The 18,688-nt window shown below is 44.4% G+C and overlaps 1 protein-coding gene across 1 annotated transcript in view; it reads left to right on the forward strand.

Moving 5' to 3' along the window:
* Window positions 1–986: 986 nt before the first annotated feature.
* cadm3 (cell adhesion molecule 3) overlaps window positions 987–18,688 on the forward strand; it is a gene marked incomplete at its 3' end in the record, with an annotated part of 118,847 nt that continues 101,145 nt past the window's right edge. The window contains exons 1-2 of the mRNA XM_079243692.1: window positions 987–1,221; window positions 2,858–3,015. Coding sequence (XP_079099818.1) covers window positions 2,925–3,015 — 91 coding nt within the window. The 5' untranslated portion in view covers window positions 987–1,221; window positions 2,858–2,924. The remainder of the gene's footprint in view (window positions 1,222–2,857; window positions 3,016–18,688) is intronic.

The raw sequence follows: 18,688 nt of genomic DNA on the forward strand, positions 1-18,688 counted from the left end.
TCTCAAACTCCTCTCAGTCGCTCTTTTGTAGCCACTGTTTTGTGAGGTTTTATTCTTTTTCTTTTCTCTCCCCTCCCTCTCAAACCCACCTCCTCGGATTCAGTTTGTCGCCTCCACTACTGATTGGGGCTGTCGTGCGGCTGCCGCCATCCCTGTTTAACCCCATCATGCCTCCCCACACGCAGTCCTAATCCGCCAGCAAAACTAATCCTTAATCCTCTCTGGCAAGTTGAACAACCCTCCCTCCCCACCCCTTTGCATCTCGATTCCCAAACGGACCTGATGCATGAAACGTCACAAGCACAAGGACTTCCCTTCATTCAAATAAGCACATATAAAACTGACTGTTAGGTGTGTTAATATCAGAAAATATAGATGTATTATCATATTTCTTTTAGTAATAAGAAACAGCCAAGACGAAACTCCCAAAGACTCAGAAACATAATTGCCATATTGTAAATGATCAAGCCTGTGGGAGATATTAGAGGAGTCTATCTGTGAGAAAATGGGAACTGATCCATAACCTCAGTGATAAGAAACATCCCAATGTGGACCGTGACAATGAGCGGCAGATGACCTCCTCATTTTTAGGAAATTATCTGCAGGCTAAAACCCCGAAGCAGAACATAGTCTCAGTGTCAAACCTTTAGACACAATGAGAATCAGAATGACAGGAACCCATGTGGTGTTTTTTCTACAGGGGGTTGATAAAAAAAAAAAAAAAAACATCCCCCAAAGCCTGATAAAAGTCATGTGGAGCATCGTGGGGACGTTATGAGGATATTTCCGTCTGGTGAGATCACGCCTCTGTATCTGCTCCATCTCCATCATGTTGCTCTCAGCCAGTAGGCCCCTGCTCTGGTCCTGTTATCCCGGTGGTACGGGCCAAATCGTATTATAATCCCCTCCCTCCCTCCCTCCCTCCCTCCTCTCCCTTGTCCCCTCCCCTCCCTCTCGTCTCTCAGTCTGTTTTTGCTGCAGTGAACGGTAGCCGTGGAGAGACAGAGATACAAACAGAGTGAGAAGGAGCGGGGAGGTAAAAGCAGGAAAAACAAGGAGACCAAAGAGGGACGAAGGAGCTAAAAGAGAAGAAGAAGAAGAAAAAGTGGACAAAAGCAGATTAGAAAACAAGCGACAGCTGCGCTTCAGAGGAGGGACCTCACTGGGACCTTACTGGAGACCAGCGCCAAGCAAAGTCGACTCCGGAGGCGGAATATCACGGTGTGTGTGCGTGTGTTTGTGTGTCTGTGTGTGTGTGTGTGTGTGTGTGTGTGGCTATTACCGCGCAACGCTCCACTGTTTGTGTTACCGTACTGGCGGAGGTTTTGGGCTGGAGCCTGGAACGGGTGGACAAGAGACACCTGTCACTGCTGACGCGTTTTCCTTCTCCAGGAATGTGCCTGTGCGCGCTCTCCAAGTGTGCGAGTGTGAATGTGTGAGTGATCCGTTATGCCTGCCCAGACTGAGACCCGAATGATCCCTGTTGTTTGTAGAATTTAACTCTAAATACGCGTCCTTCTTCTTTTTTGTGTGGTTCTTCGTGCGCTTCGCATCCCTTCCCTTTTGTCTTTCAGCGCTTTGGGCTCTTGCTTCTACACACACACACACACACACACACACACACACACACACACACACACACACACACACACACACACACACACACACACACAAAGAGTAATCGCAACTCGGACTGAGCCACCTCTCCCCCAGCCTTTTTCCCCTTCTACAGGACTCTCCGGATCTCTGCTGCTGTTTGAGCCGCAGAAGCGGTGAGAAAACATCGCTGTGGTGCTGAACGCGGTCCTCATGCAGCTACACGCAGGAAGCCACAGCAGCTGCTGCTGTTCTGATCATTATCACCGCTGTTATTACCGTCAACAAAAAGTGTGGGGTCAGTGGGAGAACTTGTGTTAGAATGACGCCCGTGGATTTGTGGGGCTTTATTCCTCTTGGATGCACTTGCTCGAGTTTTGTTTCTCGCCTTCACTCAACAGGGAGGGCTGGAGCAACAATAAACACAGGCTACTCCCCTTCCATATATCCCCCCCTCCCCTTCTCCTTATATCCCATCCCATGCCACCTCCCCTCCCCTCCCCTCCACCCTGCCTCCCCACCCTCTGTCCCCGCCCTAAACGCGCGCCAGCCGCGCTCCTGGCTCTCTCTGAGCGCATCGCAGATGGACGCAGGGCTCACCTCTGTGCAGACTACAGCTATTTTGAGGAATGTAAAAGGAGAGCAGGTGTGTGTGCGTACACACACACACACGTGTGAGCAATTGCCAGGAGCTGCTTTCGCGCACAACACATCCGCGTTCTGTGCAAAGCGCGCGGCGGAACAGCGGCAGGTGCACCCCTCTCTCTCCTCCTTCTTTCTGGTTTCGGTCTCTCCTTCCTTCTCCTTCTTCTTCGTTTTTATTTTTCTCAAGCAGCTGCTGTAATTTCCCCTCCGCGTTATCTTTAATTAGCTTGACTTAGTGGGAGCTGCTCAAAACACCCGTTTTCCTTCATTCCGCACGCGCGCAGCTTGTTAAAGTGGAGGAATAAATCCACAGTAATAAGAAGACCCCCCCCCCCCCCCCCCCCTCCTGTTCTCCTCCCCTCCTCTCATTACCACCGGTGCACCATCTCCATCCTCTCTTGCTGCCTAGCTCCATCACTTGCCCTCACCCCTCCACCCCCCACCTCTCTGAATGCTATGACACAAGCAGATCGATGATTGCCCACGGAGCAAGGCGTGAGTGAGGGGTGGGCCAAGCGTTTATTCTGGAGCGACCAACCAGCGGCTGGGGATGCAATTAGTGGTCAGTCGGCCCAGTCTGCTTCTTGTCCTCAGCTCTCCATTGTTCTCCCTGCAGGTGACACTCCAGAGCTCCTCTGCCCTCCTGAGCATTCAGCGAGACAGGCGGATCTGTGTGCCGAGCCATGGCCTTCCCATCAGCCCCCTCTGCACTACGGAGCATCAGCTTATTGACAGTACTGTTCACAGCTGCGGTTCACAGCAACATTCTCAATGGTAGGCCCATTTCTCCCCTCTTTATCTGCCTATCTCTCTCTCTCCCTCTCTGTGGGCCCCTGACCTCCCTGATCCTCTCTGTCTGTCTCTCGTGGCGCCCCCTTATCTGTTGACTTGAGGCTTTATTATTTGTGTTGTTCTCCTGTACTATAATAAAGGAGGCAAAGAGCCGTTAATAAGCACATGGGACACTCCCACCTCCCATGACCCTCGGTGGAATTTTCTGCAGTTGTTTTTGAGGAATGTGTGTGACTTGCACGTGTGCCCAAGCCTCAGGACAAACACACACACACACACATGCATAACGTGTCCTTGCGAGAGTGGCACACTCTCCAGCTTCCTCTGGTTTCTCTCTGCCTCCGTCCTCGGTCACGCTCTCGTACGAAAAGAACAATAACAACAACAACAAAAAAAAAAGCAGGTTATCTTCGTTTCATGTTCGCCTGCTTTGCATCTCTTTCTTTCCGTTAGAGGTTGACGGCTCGGAGATAAAGAGCGATCATCTCACTCATTGTCAAACTGCAACTAAGCACAGCCTCACGCATGCAGTACAGACATGCAACACTCGCCATGGCTGAAACTGTAGCGGCAGCTGAAGCGGATGGTGAGAGAGGATTTGATGAGAGAAGCACTTTGTAATGATATCATCCCCCGCTGCGAGCACCGAGCGAACAGGAATACACTGTCCGATGTGCTTCCCAATTACATAACACTGGAGTGACTGGCTAGCGGTAATGCAACCTTTAGAGGGCAAATTGTACGAGAGACAGAAATGGCACGTCATGATTGGCTCTCAAACCGTGGGAAATTGATTGACATAGGTAGAATCTTGTTGGCGTTTTCTCATTACAGCCGGGATTTAATTGCTTAGAGTGTTTGTCAAAGAAGTGTGAGACAATGTAGCAGGCAAGAAGCCTTCTAACACACCGTGCCTGATTTGCATTTCCAATATATATTCTCAGAGGCCTTTTTGCATTCACCTGTGTACACCCACACCATTTGTGCAATCATGTGCACGCACAGAGAGACACACATGAGCCCACAGTCTTCGAATTTACTGTTCATCGAAATTGTTTTTGCATTTGCTTTTGAGTCTGTTTTGAATTGAGTCCTTGTGCGCTTATGTTTGCTATATGGGAAGGCAGAATCTGGAAATGCCAAAAAAAAAAAAAAAAAAAAGGTTGTTTAACTAATGGAAAGGAGAGCCCGTGGAGGCCCCGTGAGCCGTTAAGGATGAGACATAGACAAACAATCCCCAGGCTGAGGCACCGGTGATGAAATATCAAGCTCTGTTCAGAACGCTGGACCTCACTGTGCAGCTCATCACTGAAACCCAGGCAAGGCGGGTTCGTTATTTGGGTCCAAAAATGATTTTGGCTCACACTCAGAAGCTTGTCACATTTGATTAAGGTGTGCCCAGAGGGAGGCCTGATCGTGCATGACCAATTCTTGCTTTGGTTTCACCTAGGCGCTGTTTTACATTATCATGTCAGTCAAAGGGAGTAATTAAGTCGGGGACGTCTGACAGCATTTAAGAGATGAGAAAACACATCAAGGAGGGGGGGCATGTAGAGCTGACTTAAGTTTCACAGCTTCAGTGTGCATGATGTAAGGCTGAGTTATAGGTCCTTATAGGTAATCAACGTGGAATTAAACACCAGAATGAAATGAACTTGAAACAAGTTCTAAACTGTAAGGAAGCTTAGAATAATAAAGAATGAATACGGTAAATAGTTACAAAGTTTGTCTTGGTGTCCTCAGTGCAGTGAACATTTAAGCTTGTTCCATCCTCCACGAGAAGCCAGAACTTTTTTCTTGTTCTTGAAGATCTGAGAAGAAATTTACATCATTTTGTTCTCGTGGACGCGTTTGAAAATAGTTCTCACTGGCAGAACTTTTTTCTTGTGGGGCTGCGAGAAGTATCGTGTGATTGGTCGGACATTTGAGGTGGGCGTGGTTAACACAGAGAAAGCATAAAGCGGAGTTGCTGCTTCCGCGTTTTTGCTGTTGCAGGTAAAACGGATTGTTTTGATAAAACAGCTGATGGAGGTGGTGAGAAAGTCCAAACATTTCTACATGTGGCATTAAAACACTCGGACCCAGCGCGTACACGACCCGCCCTGCCGCAGACGAGGTTGTTTGTTAAATATGAAACTAGAAAAGCACTCGGAGAGCGGAAACCTCCGCCAAGCACAACGTTAAGGAACCCTTTTAAACAATTCCTGGATCCAAACGGTGATCCGGATCACCACCAAAATTTAATCAGTTCTTCATTTTCACATTTCCAACAACTCTTGAAATTTCTTTAAAAATCCGTCCGTAACCTTTTAAGTTATCTTGAACACGAAGACGCCGGGAAAAACATAACCTCCTTGGTGGAGGTAAAAACCGGGTTCATTGCACATAAAGCAGACATTCTTCTAAACATTACGGTTGCTTTTCTGCATTTGACATGCTCAGGCAGTGCTGTTTGACTTTCAGGAGGGGGGGGTTATGTAAAAAAAAAAAAGCCACACAGCACTGATCCATCACTCACATCTGAACCGATTAGTCCAAATGATGGGGGTGTGACACCACAGCAAAGCCCTTAAGTAGAAGACAGAGTAGGGTGGGATACTTGATCAAATAATAGCATCAAAATGGAGAAGTCCTCACAAAGAGATCCTAAAACAGAAGGGTCTGCTTAGCATTAATTATTTAATGTTATGTATCAGAGAGGGAGACAAAAATGACTGGCTCAGCAAATCAATGGAAGAGCAGATGAGCCATCAGAGAGCTGGTTGGCCCATTACTACCAGTCCAGTGTGGCTTAAAACCATGCAGACTGTTTGTCTCTTTGCATCACTTAAAAAGGGAAGAGAAACTTCTCCTGCGAGTTGTACAGCTGATTATGATACAGCAGTCAGACTGCTGAGTACTGTGACCATTTGAACTCCCAGTCAACCCTGAACTCCCAATTCTCCCATCTCTGTGTCGTGTACATCGAGTCATGGAAAAGGACATTATGATTTTTTCTGGAGTCATTGTGTGACCGACTGAGCTTGTTCGGAGCGAGTGAACGAATCGGAGAGACACTAATTGTGTGCCGTTTGACATATCCATCTCCACAGCTGGAGGTGCAGCCATGCGCTGCAGATGGAAAGTGCCTCTCGGAAGGGCACCGATTAGGCATGCAATCGGTGGGCTGTGCCCTGGTTCTGTAACGTTGACCCAGTTCCCCAGGAGCAGTTGCGGAGTGCAGAGGGTCCTTCTGCTTGACAGCAAGTAGAGCAGCATGCTATGACCCCCCCTCCCAACAGACACCTGGCCCTCCAACTCCTCTGCAGCCTGATCTCAGACCCCAGTAGGATGTTTGCATTGGTGACAAGAAATGTGCCTAATTGTTTGTTTGCTCTGCAAGTTCTGCCAATCAGAACCATTGACTGAATCCCGATGCTTCCAGCTGAAGCCAGTAATTAATAAGGATTAAAGGATTGGTGCGGCGTGGACCGGTCGTTGGTGTGCTAAGATTTACAGGCAGGAGGACTCAGCACGTCTGCCAGCGGTTCATTTTATCCTGCAACAACAACAAATAAAACAAAATATAAAAAATGGGCTCCTTCCCCCTCTGGATCAGCTCTTTCTCGCTGGCTCCAAGCCCACTTCCTGTGCATGCTGCTGTTGCTTGCTGTTAACTTCCTGTGTGCCAAGATGGGGGGAAACATTTGGCTAATACACAGTACAGCTAGCACACAATGGCAGTAGGCGGTTTGGATGAGAGGCCTCTGCCTGTTAACAAGGCTGACTGATAAGCAGTGACTCATTAACAAGCCGAGGTACACAGAGCCGGGGGGAATTACCGCCTAGCCACTGTGACATTAATAAGAGGTCTAAGCTATTTTTCCATTTGGCTCCACTGGCATAAGACTAAACTAGTGGTTTCCATTCTCAATGCTGGATATTTAGCAGCTCCAATGCTCTTCCATTTGTTTCAGACACTGGTTACCTCATCTGACTGGAGAGTGGGCCAATCAGCCTTGTCAGCGTGGGCTACAGTTAATGACATCTGCTGCTTCATTGGAAAACCAGGCCGTTCCTCATTAGCTTCCTCCAGATTCATCAGTAACATCTGGGGAGGAGCAAAATTAATCTCACACTCTGATCACACCAATTAATGAACAATATGTTTGTTTGTATCGTATTTTCTTTAAAGGTAGAGTATGTAAGATTTTCAATATTTTCAAAATAAATTAACTAAAAAAATAACTACAATCATGATTAGATAGTTTTTTAAACATGTAGGTTCCAGTCTGTCCATATTTGATGCATTATTAAATTACAAGTTTAATTAATGACAAACAGTCAGTCCATATTTAATGCGTTATTAAATTACAAGTTTAATTAATGACAAAGACCCTTCTTGAATGTTTTCTGACCAGTAAAAACAAAAGTACTTTTGTTCCACCAGTAGGGGGAGTATAAGCCCATTTATTGCAGAGCGGCTCTGAGCTACAGCTCACAAGCGATTCCTGCCCTCATTGGAGCTGGCAAGGATGAGGGGTGAGGGGTGAGTTTTGCTCATTACTGCCAACCTGTGGTCGTTTGTGGAGGTAGCAGTTTTGTGGTTTTGCTCACGACCTGGTGTTTGCCACCTGGTGGTGGAAAAAATCACCTTGAAATCTTACATACTCTGCCTTTAAGGGCAAAAATGACAACGCATCTTCAAACGCAGATCGTAAATTTCACTCATTAAGAACGATGATGATTTAGATTCTGTGTAGGTCTAATGAAACATCTAAAAAAAAGCAGCATCCAAATGCTCCAAGCCGGCGTCTGTCAGCAGACTCTATCTGACGCCATATTACTTCCATTGTCTCCTACTTCTATTCCTCTTGATCCTGTAAACGTTCTGTCGTCCAGATCAGGTTTTGTGATCGCACATTGAATCCTGATTGGCTGGCACTGGTTTGCAACAGATTCACATCTGGCAGAAAACCAATCATTTCTCCTGTTCATCATGCCGATTAATTAAGGCACTGTGGCTGATTGATTAAACTCCCAACAAAGCGCCAGCCATGAGCACTTTGAGCCCTTGGGATGATTTGCATCACGTATTATTCACATTGCTGTGTCTTCATGCTATCATTACCGATCTACAGTACAGGCGTGCTGAATTTTTACACCCGCGTAAGTAACAGGAAGAGAATCTCCAAGCTCAACAAGGTATGAGTATTGATAAGTCATTTGTGGCGAAATTAAGCCAAATTAAAATGCAGTGGAGCCAGCGCAGTCAGATCTTAGTGATATTAAGAGCTCCAAAAACAAGACTCCATTAGATCTCGTCAACCTGAGGAAGCTCATATCCACCCAGACCCACTCAGGCAATGTGAGATTACATCAGAACAGATCAATCTCCCCCTGCTGCCATTACAATAACAGCAAATGCCATTTAGAGACTGAAATAGAGAAGGGCTCTTGAGCTTTTGGAAAGCTATAACACACTCCGCTTCCTCTCAGGTGCTCACAGAAGACACGTCACGTTGCAGCAGGATTGAGAAAATTAGGGGTCCCCGGGCTTGGTGGGCTGCCAGCCTTTAACTATCACTTCCCAGAGACGCAACCAGTTACAAGCTCACAATTAATCCATTCATGCTGTTTTTCCACACCTTGCATTTTGCACTCAGATGGCTTTCCCTTTAATCAGGTTGCTCATTCCCACTCCCCCACCATCGCCGCCTCCAAACCCATACCACCGGTTATCTCCTGGAATTCTCCACGGGGTGTTTTAATTGATTGCTGCTGAGATGGAAATCAGCCTTCCTGTCATTGATGCATGGCTGGTCAGACCAAAGGCTTCCTGGTAAGGTGGATCTGTTTGTCAAGGCCCATCAGCGTGCAGCATGAAACCCCCAACTATGACGAGGTGCTGGAGGACGTGAGTGCTTAGCTGTCGAGTGCAGCGTTTTATATTGATCAAGTCTAAGTGCTGAGGGTTTCCCCCTGAGCGCAGGAGATCCACCAATGGAAAAGCAGAGGCTGCTCTTGTTTATTGCCTCCTTTATTTATTTATATATTTACTTTCGATGATGCCATCACTTCAGCTCACGGACGAGAGCGCGTCTGTGGGGACGTCTTACCGCCGATACCGCTGCCGTAAAGCCATTTGAGCTCACGTGCTTGTCGTCGAGGGAACTTTCGCCGACCTTGTTTTTTTTTTTTTGCCGAAGAAATCACTGTCCGCTCACTGGATGGCAAATCTCATCGAACTGCTGTTACAACCATCCCGTACGGAACCGGCGCTGCGAAAACAGCAGGAGTGTAGAGAAGCAGTTCTCCATCTCGGTACCTACTGTAGCACAAACTCTCCCGAGCGTCATCGCCTTGAAAATAAATCTTTTGCAAAAAAAAGAAAAGTTTTTACAGATTATTGCTTCCTCGCTTAAAGCACCGTCGAACTGGCTGCAGAGATTCTGCTTGTGGATCAGAAGAACAGACACAATGGGTCAAAACTACCTCTCTCCTTCAACAGCATAACTATAAATGGTTATTTGATGGTTGTAATTTATGAACGGAGACTGACACTTATGCTTTACAGCTATTACAGTCTCAGGGCGATTAAACCAAGTGCTAGTTCCAGCTTTAACTCTGAACGGAATCCATTCTAGCAGTATATTACTGTACTAAAGCAGAGTAGGATATTGCCTCCTATACACAGAATATTTTTATTGTTTTAGCTGCAAGTTTTATTGTGTACTGAGATATGGTTTGCGCTTTGAAGCCGTGGCATCATTATTAAAGTTTCTGTACTGTTCCAGCAGCTCAGAGGAACTCATTTATGGTACTGCTGCATTGATGTCTCAGCGTCACGTTACACCGCACTGCTTGGTTGCTCATCTATCTATTAAAATGCTGTTTTATTATTATTTAAATGCCCCTCCACGAGCAGGCGTTTAGTGTTTGTCTTTTCATCATTGTGTGTGGCTTTGGGTGAAGTTTTTTTTTTTTTTTTTTTGCAAAGCAGGAGATGGTTATGAGGTTTTATGTTCAACAAGGGCAATAATATAGAGGCCAGAATCGGCAGACAAGGTGCTGTAGAGCCTGGATTTACTTTTCACTGAAGTGGAAAAGGTCATCTTCTGTGTGTCTTTCCTGGAAGGCAACAAACAAAAAAGATGACTCTTAGTTTTTCTGCTGCAGTTCGAAGTTAAATCTTATAGAAAAGGAGAAGGACAAGTGACGGAAATAAAGTGGTGTGTCTTTGAGGAGCTTGCAGTTTTCTGCACTGCATGCAGGATATGCAACGTGTTTACCTCCTCGTTTAGGTTCGACCACCGCTGTAACTAGTCCTGATCATCCCGATGCACACTGGCTGAAAAAGAAATCCACTGTGATGATATTTCAATACAAGATGCAGATGATGTCAGACTCCTGTTGTTGTGCCTCTATTATCTACTTTGCACAGTCCAAGTTTTTCTCTTCTGTGCCTTTGCCTGCTTGGTTGTGCTTTTACCAGAATGCCTCAGCCTAGGTGTACTCAACAGTTGGAATAATTTCATTCCGTCTCGTACCTGCGAGAGAGAGACAAATTGGAGTTGGAGCTGATGAATACTAAAAAATATTCTTACTTTATGTGGTTATCCTTCAGTTTTATGAGAATGATTCATTTGTGGTTACCAGTAACAATCTTGCACAAGGAAAAGCTTGTCCTTCCTGAGCCCCTTAAGCCCCAGGCTGTTTTGTTTTTTAGCTTCCATCTGAAAAACATCCTGAAATTCAGTCAGTAACAAGTTCAAAACTGTGAGGTCAAACCGAGCAACCTTCTGAACGCTTCTGAAAAGAGACACTTGGGAGAACGAAAAAAAAAACCAATATATCCACTTATACTGGTTAGAAAGCCAGAGCACTTTTAGAAAATTCCATCAAAAATGCACAGTAGTACTGCATTAAAGTGTGAATAACATTCCTCAGTGACAATGACTCAGTTTGTTCCCATTTGCTGGTCGCCCAACATTCGTTACAGAAGCCGTGAAAAGACAGACACGATTCATCCACGTTTTTGCTTTTCCAATTCATATTGACCACAGGAAAAACTGCACTGGTTGCATTTTTATAACCCAGTCTACACGGAGGCTCTCCAGGGAGGAAAAGGTTAAAACATTAAATAAGGTCAGTGGATCAATCAGTCAGGAGCAGTGCTGCAAACACACACACTAAGTGGAGAGGTGTAAGCCTGCCTTTTATGCCTGGACAGCGATCAGGGCATTATGAGCCACATGACGAGTGGATGGGCCTTTTTTTTCCCCTTCTTTTTTGAGGAGGGGGCCATCACCACACGGTGTAACTCAGCACTGCTGCGCCGGTTGAAGACAAAGGCACCAAATAGGCATCTCTAATCTCCCTGCTGAATGAATCCGAAACAAAGAGAGGAGGAACGCAGACATAGAGGCTTGGACACACATAGGATAAGCTGATTACCAAGAAGAAGGAAAAAAATGAGGCAGGGTGAGGGAGACAGAGGGAGAAAGACAGAGGCATACACGTGAATGAGAAGAGGAAAAAAAACATACAGTAAGGGTGGATGAGGGCAAGGAGATGGGGGAGGAGGGGATTGGGGAAGAAGAAAAGGCAAACCCTCTCTAATGATGAGAGAAAAATGAAAAGAAACAGCATGGGAGGGAGGGAGACGAGGAGGGAAAACAACTCCTTAGAGAGAGAGGAAAGGTGAACGGCTAAAAGGATGAGCTGTGGCGCGCAACACAGAGCATGAGATAGGAAAAATGAATGGCATGCCTATTTGCCTCTGATATCCTCCTTAGGCACGCGACACAATCAAAAACAAGACATTATGGAAATGTGAGGCAGCTATGGCAACATAATCACTACCTGCGTCGTTTCACCTGCTCTGCTCAGCAGTCACAACGGAATTCCACCCAATCCAGGTGTAGGGCCTAAATATATACTGCTAATTAAAATGAATGAGATTTACTTAGAAAAGAATATGCTCCTTCCATAAGCTGCTTATCCCAGCATGAAAATCTACACATACTGACACTAGCACCTGTACCAGGGCGCGCGCACACACACACACACACACACACACACACACACACACACACACACACACACACACACACACACACACACACACGCACACACACACAAACACGCTCACACCTCGTTTTGGTTCCCTCTCCTCACACCCTGCCAGGCAGACTAGGAAATCCTGCACACACCCTGACAGTCTATCAGTCTGCTTTTCCTCCTTCACGCAGACTTTAACATGCTCCTTGTTCGGTAAACATGCAAGTTCCTGGCTGTACACGCATCCATATGCGCGCATATTTCTCAGAGAGGCGCGCACTCACAAACGCGTAAACAGATGCCAACACACTCAGAAACGCACAAAATCATACACACGCTTGTACATTTTTATGCATGAAGACGGGGAACAAGAGCGCGCCCACTCCACTTCATATATTTTGAAGGTTCTAGTCTTTAAAAAAAAAACAAAAAACCCTTTTGTGTGCCAAGCTGTTGACTGCCGAGCGGAAAAACTGTGTTAAGCAAGCAGCCGCTGCATGCAGATATAGTGTGCTGTTCACACACTGTTTCAGTTTAACACACACACACACACACACACACACAGTGCAAGCACCTGATATGTTGCACTTTCCCCAGATTTATATATTTTGCCGTGGAATCCAAGCAGCAGGACTCCACTTGCAAAGTGCTGAGTAATTAAACGGCCTTCCAGCTTTCTGAGGGAGCCGTGGAAACACCCCGGGAAAATGACACGGCGCAAATTAATCACACTTTATTAACAGAGTTTGGTGTCAGTGGAACATTGCACCACTTGGCACGGGACCAGCTTATGTCTCAGCCCGACCCCGAGTGCGCACATACACGCGGGAATATTACGCACACTTTGCAAGCCCCCACCTCCTCCTCTCTCTGTCTCCTATCTGCCTCCTCTTCTGTCGCTGCCTCATTTCTCAGCCTGGTGAGTACTTGAATATCATTATGACTATTTTCTCTCTCTCCCCCTCCCTGCTATCAAAAGCAAACAGCGGGGCAGGGTTGAGGAGCACTTCTTCTCACACACTTCCAGGTTTCCACTCTGAGAGCGCACCAGCTTCTCAGACCTTACACAAGCATTTTGGAAAAAGGGGGCAGATTTATTGACAGAACTCCTGCTGTGAGGCTCATCTGGCCCACGCTGTCGCCACAGATCCTCTTAAGGTTACAGCTACTCTACTTTAGCGCCAACTGAGACCAGTTCGCGTTTGGTAACAAATTCGTTTGCGTAACGCGTCGGCACGGAGCGGAGAGGAACAATAAGTTAATGAGCCACGCGCCCTTATCTATCGTTCATTCACGCGGGAAGCCCGCGGCGCGACGACTATCACACTCTTTACACACATTACTGTATGTTTGATGAATCCCTTGAAGGGAGAATTTCATATCACACTCGAACCTCAAGGCAAACTGTTTTGACGCACGAACCAAAGAAATTTATCCTTTTTTTTTTGTTGCTTTCCCATTTCTACAATGAATATTTATATATGTTCTTGATTTATTTATCTCGGTTGTGTTCAGCTCCACTGAGCTATTTTCAGGCTGATATCTGGAAGAGGGAGGTGGTGGAGGTGTGCGCGCTCTGTTCACGCTTGACTTTGTGACAGAGCTCGGCGGCGCGCCTCGGAGAGCGTCTTTCTGCTGTTGTTTGAACAGTTTGGTGACATTTTCTGGTTCTTTCCCCGCAGGGCCTGAAAGAATAAGAGCTGGTCTGGTTTCGTCAGCCTCCTGCTACAATTTACTGAGATGCTGCTTGAAAGGGACGTCTTAGGGTCAGTTGCCCGTGGAAAGATGACATTTCCTCCTGCTGCCCTGCGTCCCTCCTTAATGGAGCAGACAGGAAAGCCATGATAACCCCGAGTAACCTGCCATCCCATAGTGCAGCAAGTGTTAGAGGGGATTTTAATTTACAGACATGGCAAATTATAGCGACTTTATCAAATAAGCTGAAGCTACCAAAAGATCAAGCTTGTAAAAGTCACAATGTTGTAAACTAGGATTAAAATGTCACCATTTTGCTTTGGTTAATTGAAACAACCTTCAACTTGTTTTGGAATAAGCGCCACCACAGTAAAACAAAGGGAATTTGTTGTAAGGTTGCAAAAAGTTTGGAATAATTGGTCGCTTCCTGGGCTAAAGACTGTCACGCTAATGTGTGATCTGATAAGGAAACCGTAAGTTTTAAAATGTCATGGCTTTACCTTGTGCAACTTCCACAAACAGCATCTGACACTAAGTCCTGCAGTGCATACGCCTCATAAGAAGATCTTCATGCTGTGCAGCTTCTCCCAGTATGCCTCATGCTGGTTTGTTAATTACAGAATGGAAGCTAGTTAGTTTATTACCAGGGAAATATCTTGCAACTGTTGTGATAATAAAATATGCCATTTTCCAAGCAAATAATGAATATTTTTCATTGGACTTTCAGGTCTGAGAATATTTGCTGCATTTATTTGCCATTTATACGTTTTTGACTTCGACCCCAAATAGTAAATTTAGTAAATATAAAGATAAATAATTATAACGATAATGAAAACAATCTGTTAGAGCATACAAGCAAAATGAAGCCATGTTTTAACCTTGTCTTCATGCCCAGTTCAAGTGCAGCATTGCCAGATTTCACAATGCTGATAAACCCCATTAATGCTAATGTAGTGGAGCTTTAAATGGGATGTGCAATGTTTACTTTTCATCAACTGGCAATTAATTGTTTGGCAGAGCTGAAAAGTGGAGCAACTGTAGTCATAGAGATGGAGAATTCCACATTACAGGGATGAGAGGTAGCAAGAGGATGGCGGAGCCAGCGGTGTAAAAGCCCCGAAGGCAGCCAAGAAAACTGTCTGATGCTCCAAGTTGAAAAAAGAAAAAAAAAGAAAAAAGAAGAAGAAGAAGCAATTGACAGTGAGGAGGACACAGATTAGCACGGCTGTAGCTTATCTTTATTACAAACAGACGCTGACTGAGTTGGCATGCTCACTGCAAGAGGAAGGAAGTCTGTTACTCTGGCTGGAGCTACAGTCTCACATCTCAGGTGAACAGCTCTGGGTGACACAACACAGTAATTGGAATATCACATGCTTGGACCTTACTGCAACAATATGTCTGGAAATGTAGCCTCGACTAAGGGCCATAACTCCCCCAGCATCTGCTCACTCATTGGCTTTGGCTTAGACTATCAGCTAAACAGCAGACATATTAAGATGTGCAGTGATGCCGTCTTCAAAAATCCAATCATTTTTACTGGCACTTTTAGATTAGCCGCAGCCAGCATGTCATTAATGGACTGCTGCAAACTCCTTAGACAATAGATGACTGTCACAACATATCTAGACATAAGCAGCAATGGTTAAAGGCGGCCATGCCACAGAGTGACAAATGAAGGGAGCGCTCTCTGTCCTTATTGTCACTATTCCAATTTGGCTTATCCCTCTTTAAACTACAGCTATCAAATCTTCCGTCATTGAATCACTTTACTCTTCCAAATCAACTGGTTACTTTATTTGAAGTTCAAATTGAAAGCTTCACCCGAATCAAGTGTGACATCTTCAGTTTCCACGAAGATACGCCTGATAAGGGAACATTTATCAGCAAGCAGCTGTCAGGCATTTCTGCGAGCAGTTTTTCTTCGTGATCTCATTTATTTACACATAAGCAAAGACAACAAAACAAATACGGCGCTAAATATTCTTCTGAGCCTCTTACTGTATGGAAAACACATGCAAATGCTCACACACAAATATCCAATTAACGAAGCCACAGTAGCGCATCTCTTTGAAAAGCACCTCACTCCAGAGAGGTGTAAGAGGAAAAACATGCCTTTATTTGCCAAACAACGTTACGCATTTTATTGTTTCTGTTTGGAAAAGCTCCACTTCCATACAACTAAGACAAACATTAATAATTCATCGTTTCAGAAGTGATAGACGGTCTGATAAAGTGACTATTTATACAGCCGTTTCAAAGTGAAGCCACATCTTCACTGTCAGAGTGGTAAATTCATTTAAAGGAGAAGGAGGAACAGTGATGCAACACCTGCCATTTGTCGGATGATTTCTCCCTGTGTGCCGCCGTGACTGCATACGTTTGTGTAATTCCAAACCGTGATGGAGTTAGCGCAGAGACTTATCTGCAGAAGATGTAGCCACGCAGCAGATTTGGTGAAGATTTAAGTAATAATGGCCAACAGAGGATGACAACACTTTGAAAGAGGATCTTCGCTGCTCACTAGAATGAGAATAATTTATATGCGGTGGTCGGCTGTTCACCATGATGGAGATGTTCCAGCTGCCACAAGTCAGCCACAACATTAGCAACACTGAAATAGTAGTGGATCACTCAGGTTGCAGTGCTGAGTGACCTTGGGTTCTGGCTTTCATATATTAATTTAGCATGTACAAATATGTAATAATTGCCACAGATTAGTGGGATGCTGAACCCAAATAGCAGCATCCTCCCACAGGAGGAAGTACGAGACACAACAGGATACATCCAGGGATCCTGTGATCATCTCGCCATCGGTTATTGCTTTTTTTTTTAGTAGCACAAAGGAGATCTATGACACTATTTTTTAAAAAATATTTTATTCATTTTTATCTAATTAATTAATTTAATTTATTTTTATTTATTGTGTTTTATGTATTTATTTTACATGTTTTATTCATTTCTATATATCCATTGTTATTAATTTATTTCAAATTATAATATATTTTATCTTTTCTTTTCCAGATGTAGTTATTTTGTTTTTATAGAATTGGAAATACATTAAGGGGTTGAAGTTATGGCAAACAGAGAACTGATCATAATTTTTTTGTTCTTTTTTTGTTGTTGTTGTTTGGTAACCTTCAAACAGAAGGAGCCTCAACTCAAGGACTTTATGAGTAGATGCTGCCAAACTGGTCCAAACTGGTCCACAATGAATGGCCACAGTTAGATTTTATCATTGCAGAGATAATGTTCACATTGTGCACAATGATCTGATAGAAGTTAGGAGCCACATCTTTCCAAAGGATATTCATGTTCATCCAGAAAGTCTTTTTCAGGCAAGCTTGAAGCATTTTTCATTTCTGCTAAGGGCTATCTTCTCTTAGTCTTCACCTGTAACACATCAGCTGTGTTTCCATTAACCCCCGAGTCGCACAAAACCTAAATATCACATTTCAAGTAAACGCCTACATTTTGAAAAAAACCCCAAAAAACTCTAATATTGCTGAAACGTAACAATCTCATGAGGTGGTTTTCCAGATGTTTCGATTTAGAAGTAACTGTGTGGAAACGCTTTTTTTTTTTTACATTTACACGTGAGGTAGAGGGTCATGTGACCAGTTCATTTTGGGTAAAGATGGTGCGGTATGGATGGAGGGAGGAGACAGAAATATTTTTAGAAATGATTAATGAGAAAGAGGCCCTGTGATGAACTGGCGAGCTGTCAAGGATGTACCCTGCCTTTTGCCCAAAGACTGCTAGGATGGGGTCCAGCTTCCCCGCAACCCTTCATCGGACTAAGCAATTAGGAAAATGAATGATGTGATATTCATACTGGCTGCAGAGTTTTATAATGAATTAGAAAGGTAAACGAAGGCAAAGCTGTGGCAAATCCGAAAAACCGAAAAAAGCCGCAATTCTTGGTAATTTCATCCCGCAGACGAGATCTTACGAGATCTGCAAACATGCACTGAACACCAGTTCAATGGAAACACCTGCAAATCATAATTGTACTTTGTCCAAATTTTTTAAAAATCATTTTTACTTTGCAAGAAAACTGTAGTGGAGACAGCTTAATACTGATATTTACACATCTTAATAAGTCTCACAAGAGTTCTCTTTACTATAACTCCAAAAGTAATGCAGTAGACCTTGTGGGTGCAGAGATGTACTCATTTAGTTTTCGTCCACAATATTCAATCGGGGGCCTAAAAAATAGGCACAAGGCTCAGAATGAATAAAAACAAGTTAGTTTGGAGTTCAAAATATTTGTAAATTTACTGAAAACACAAAGTCTCCCCAGAAAGAGGTGTGAATCACAGGATCTGTTGGATCACAATGTGATTGCAGAGCCATTCAGTTCAAAACAAACTGATGTTTGATTGATATTTTTACTGTGGATTGATAGTTTTAGCTTTGCTGATGATCAGATTGATCTGCTGATGTACATCGATGTGCTTTGAACATATTTTTGCTGGTCATTCTGTATTTGTTCAAGCAGCTAATTGAAAAACTAATTTAAAAGCCTGGATGAAAAGAGGATCTAAAGCAAGTCCTCAGGATTCACGGCCCTGAAGAATTAAAAGCCTTGAAAAAGTTGCCTGGCGGTCAGTAGTTATAGAGATATGACATAGAAAAGCAGCTGGAAAATGCAAGGCTGTGTAAACAAGTAAAGAAGTGTTATCATTACAAATAAAATAAATAAAGAGAACAAATGCTTGAGTAAAATTTAAGCTATGGCAGCAACATGTCTGCATCTTCTTCCCCCTCAGATGTGTTGTAGTTACTGTCAATCACAGGAGCGCCCAAGCCAATGGAGAGTCTACAAATTAGCATTTGGAGCGGAACTCGGCTTTAAATGCGATTGGCTTGGATTTGAGTCGGCTCTCCCAGCTTTGGATTTGAATAGAATAGAGTC

This window comes from Telmatherina bonti (assembly GCF_933228915.1).
Source record: "Telmatherina bonti genome assembly, chromosome: 7".
NCBI lineage: Eukaryota > Metazoa > Chordata > Actinopteri > Atheriniformes > Telmatherinidae > Telmatherina > Telmatherina bonti.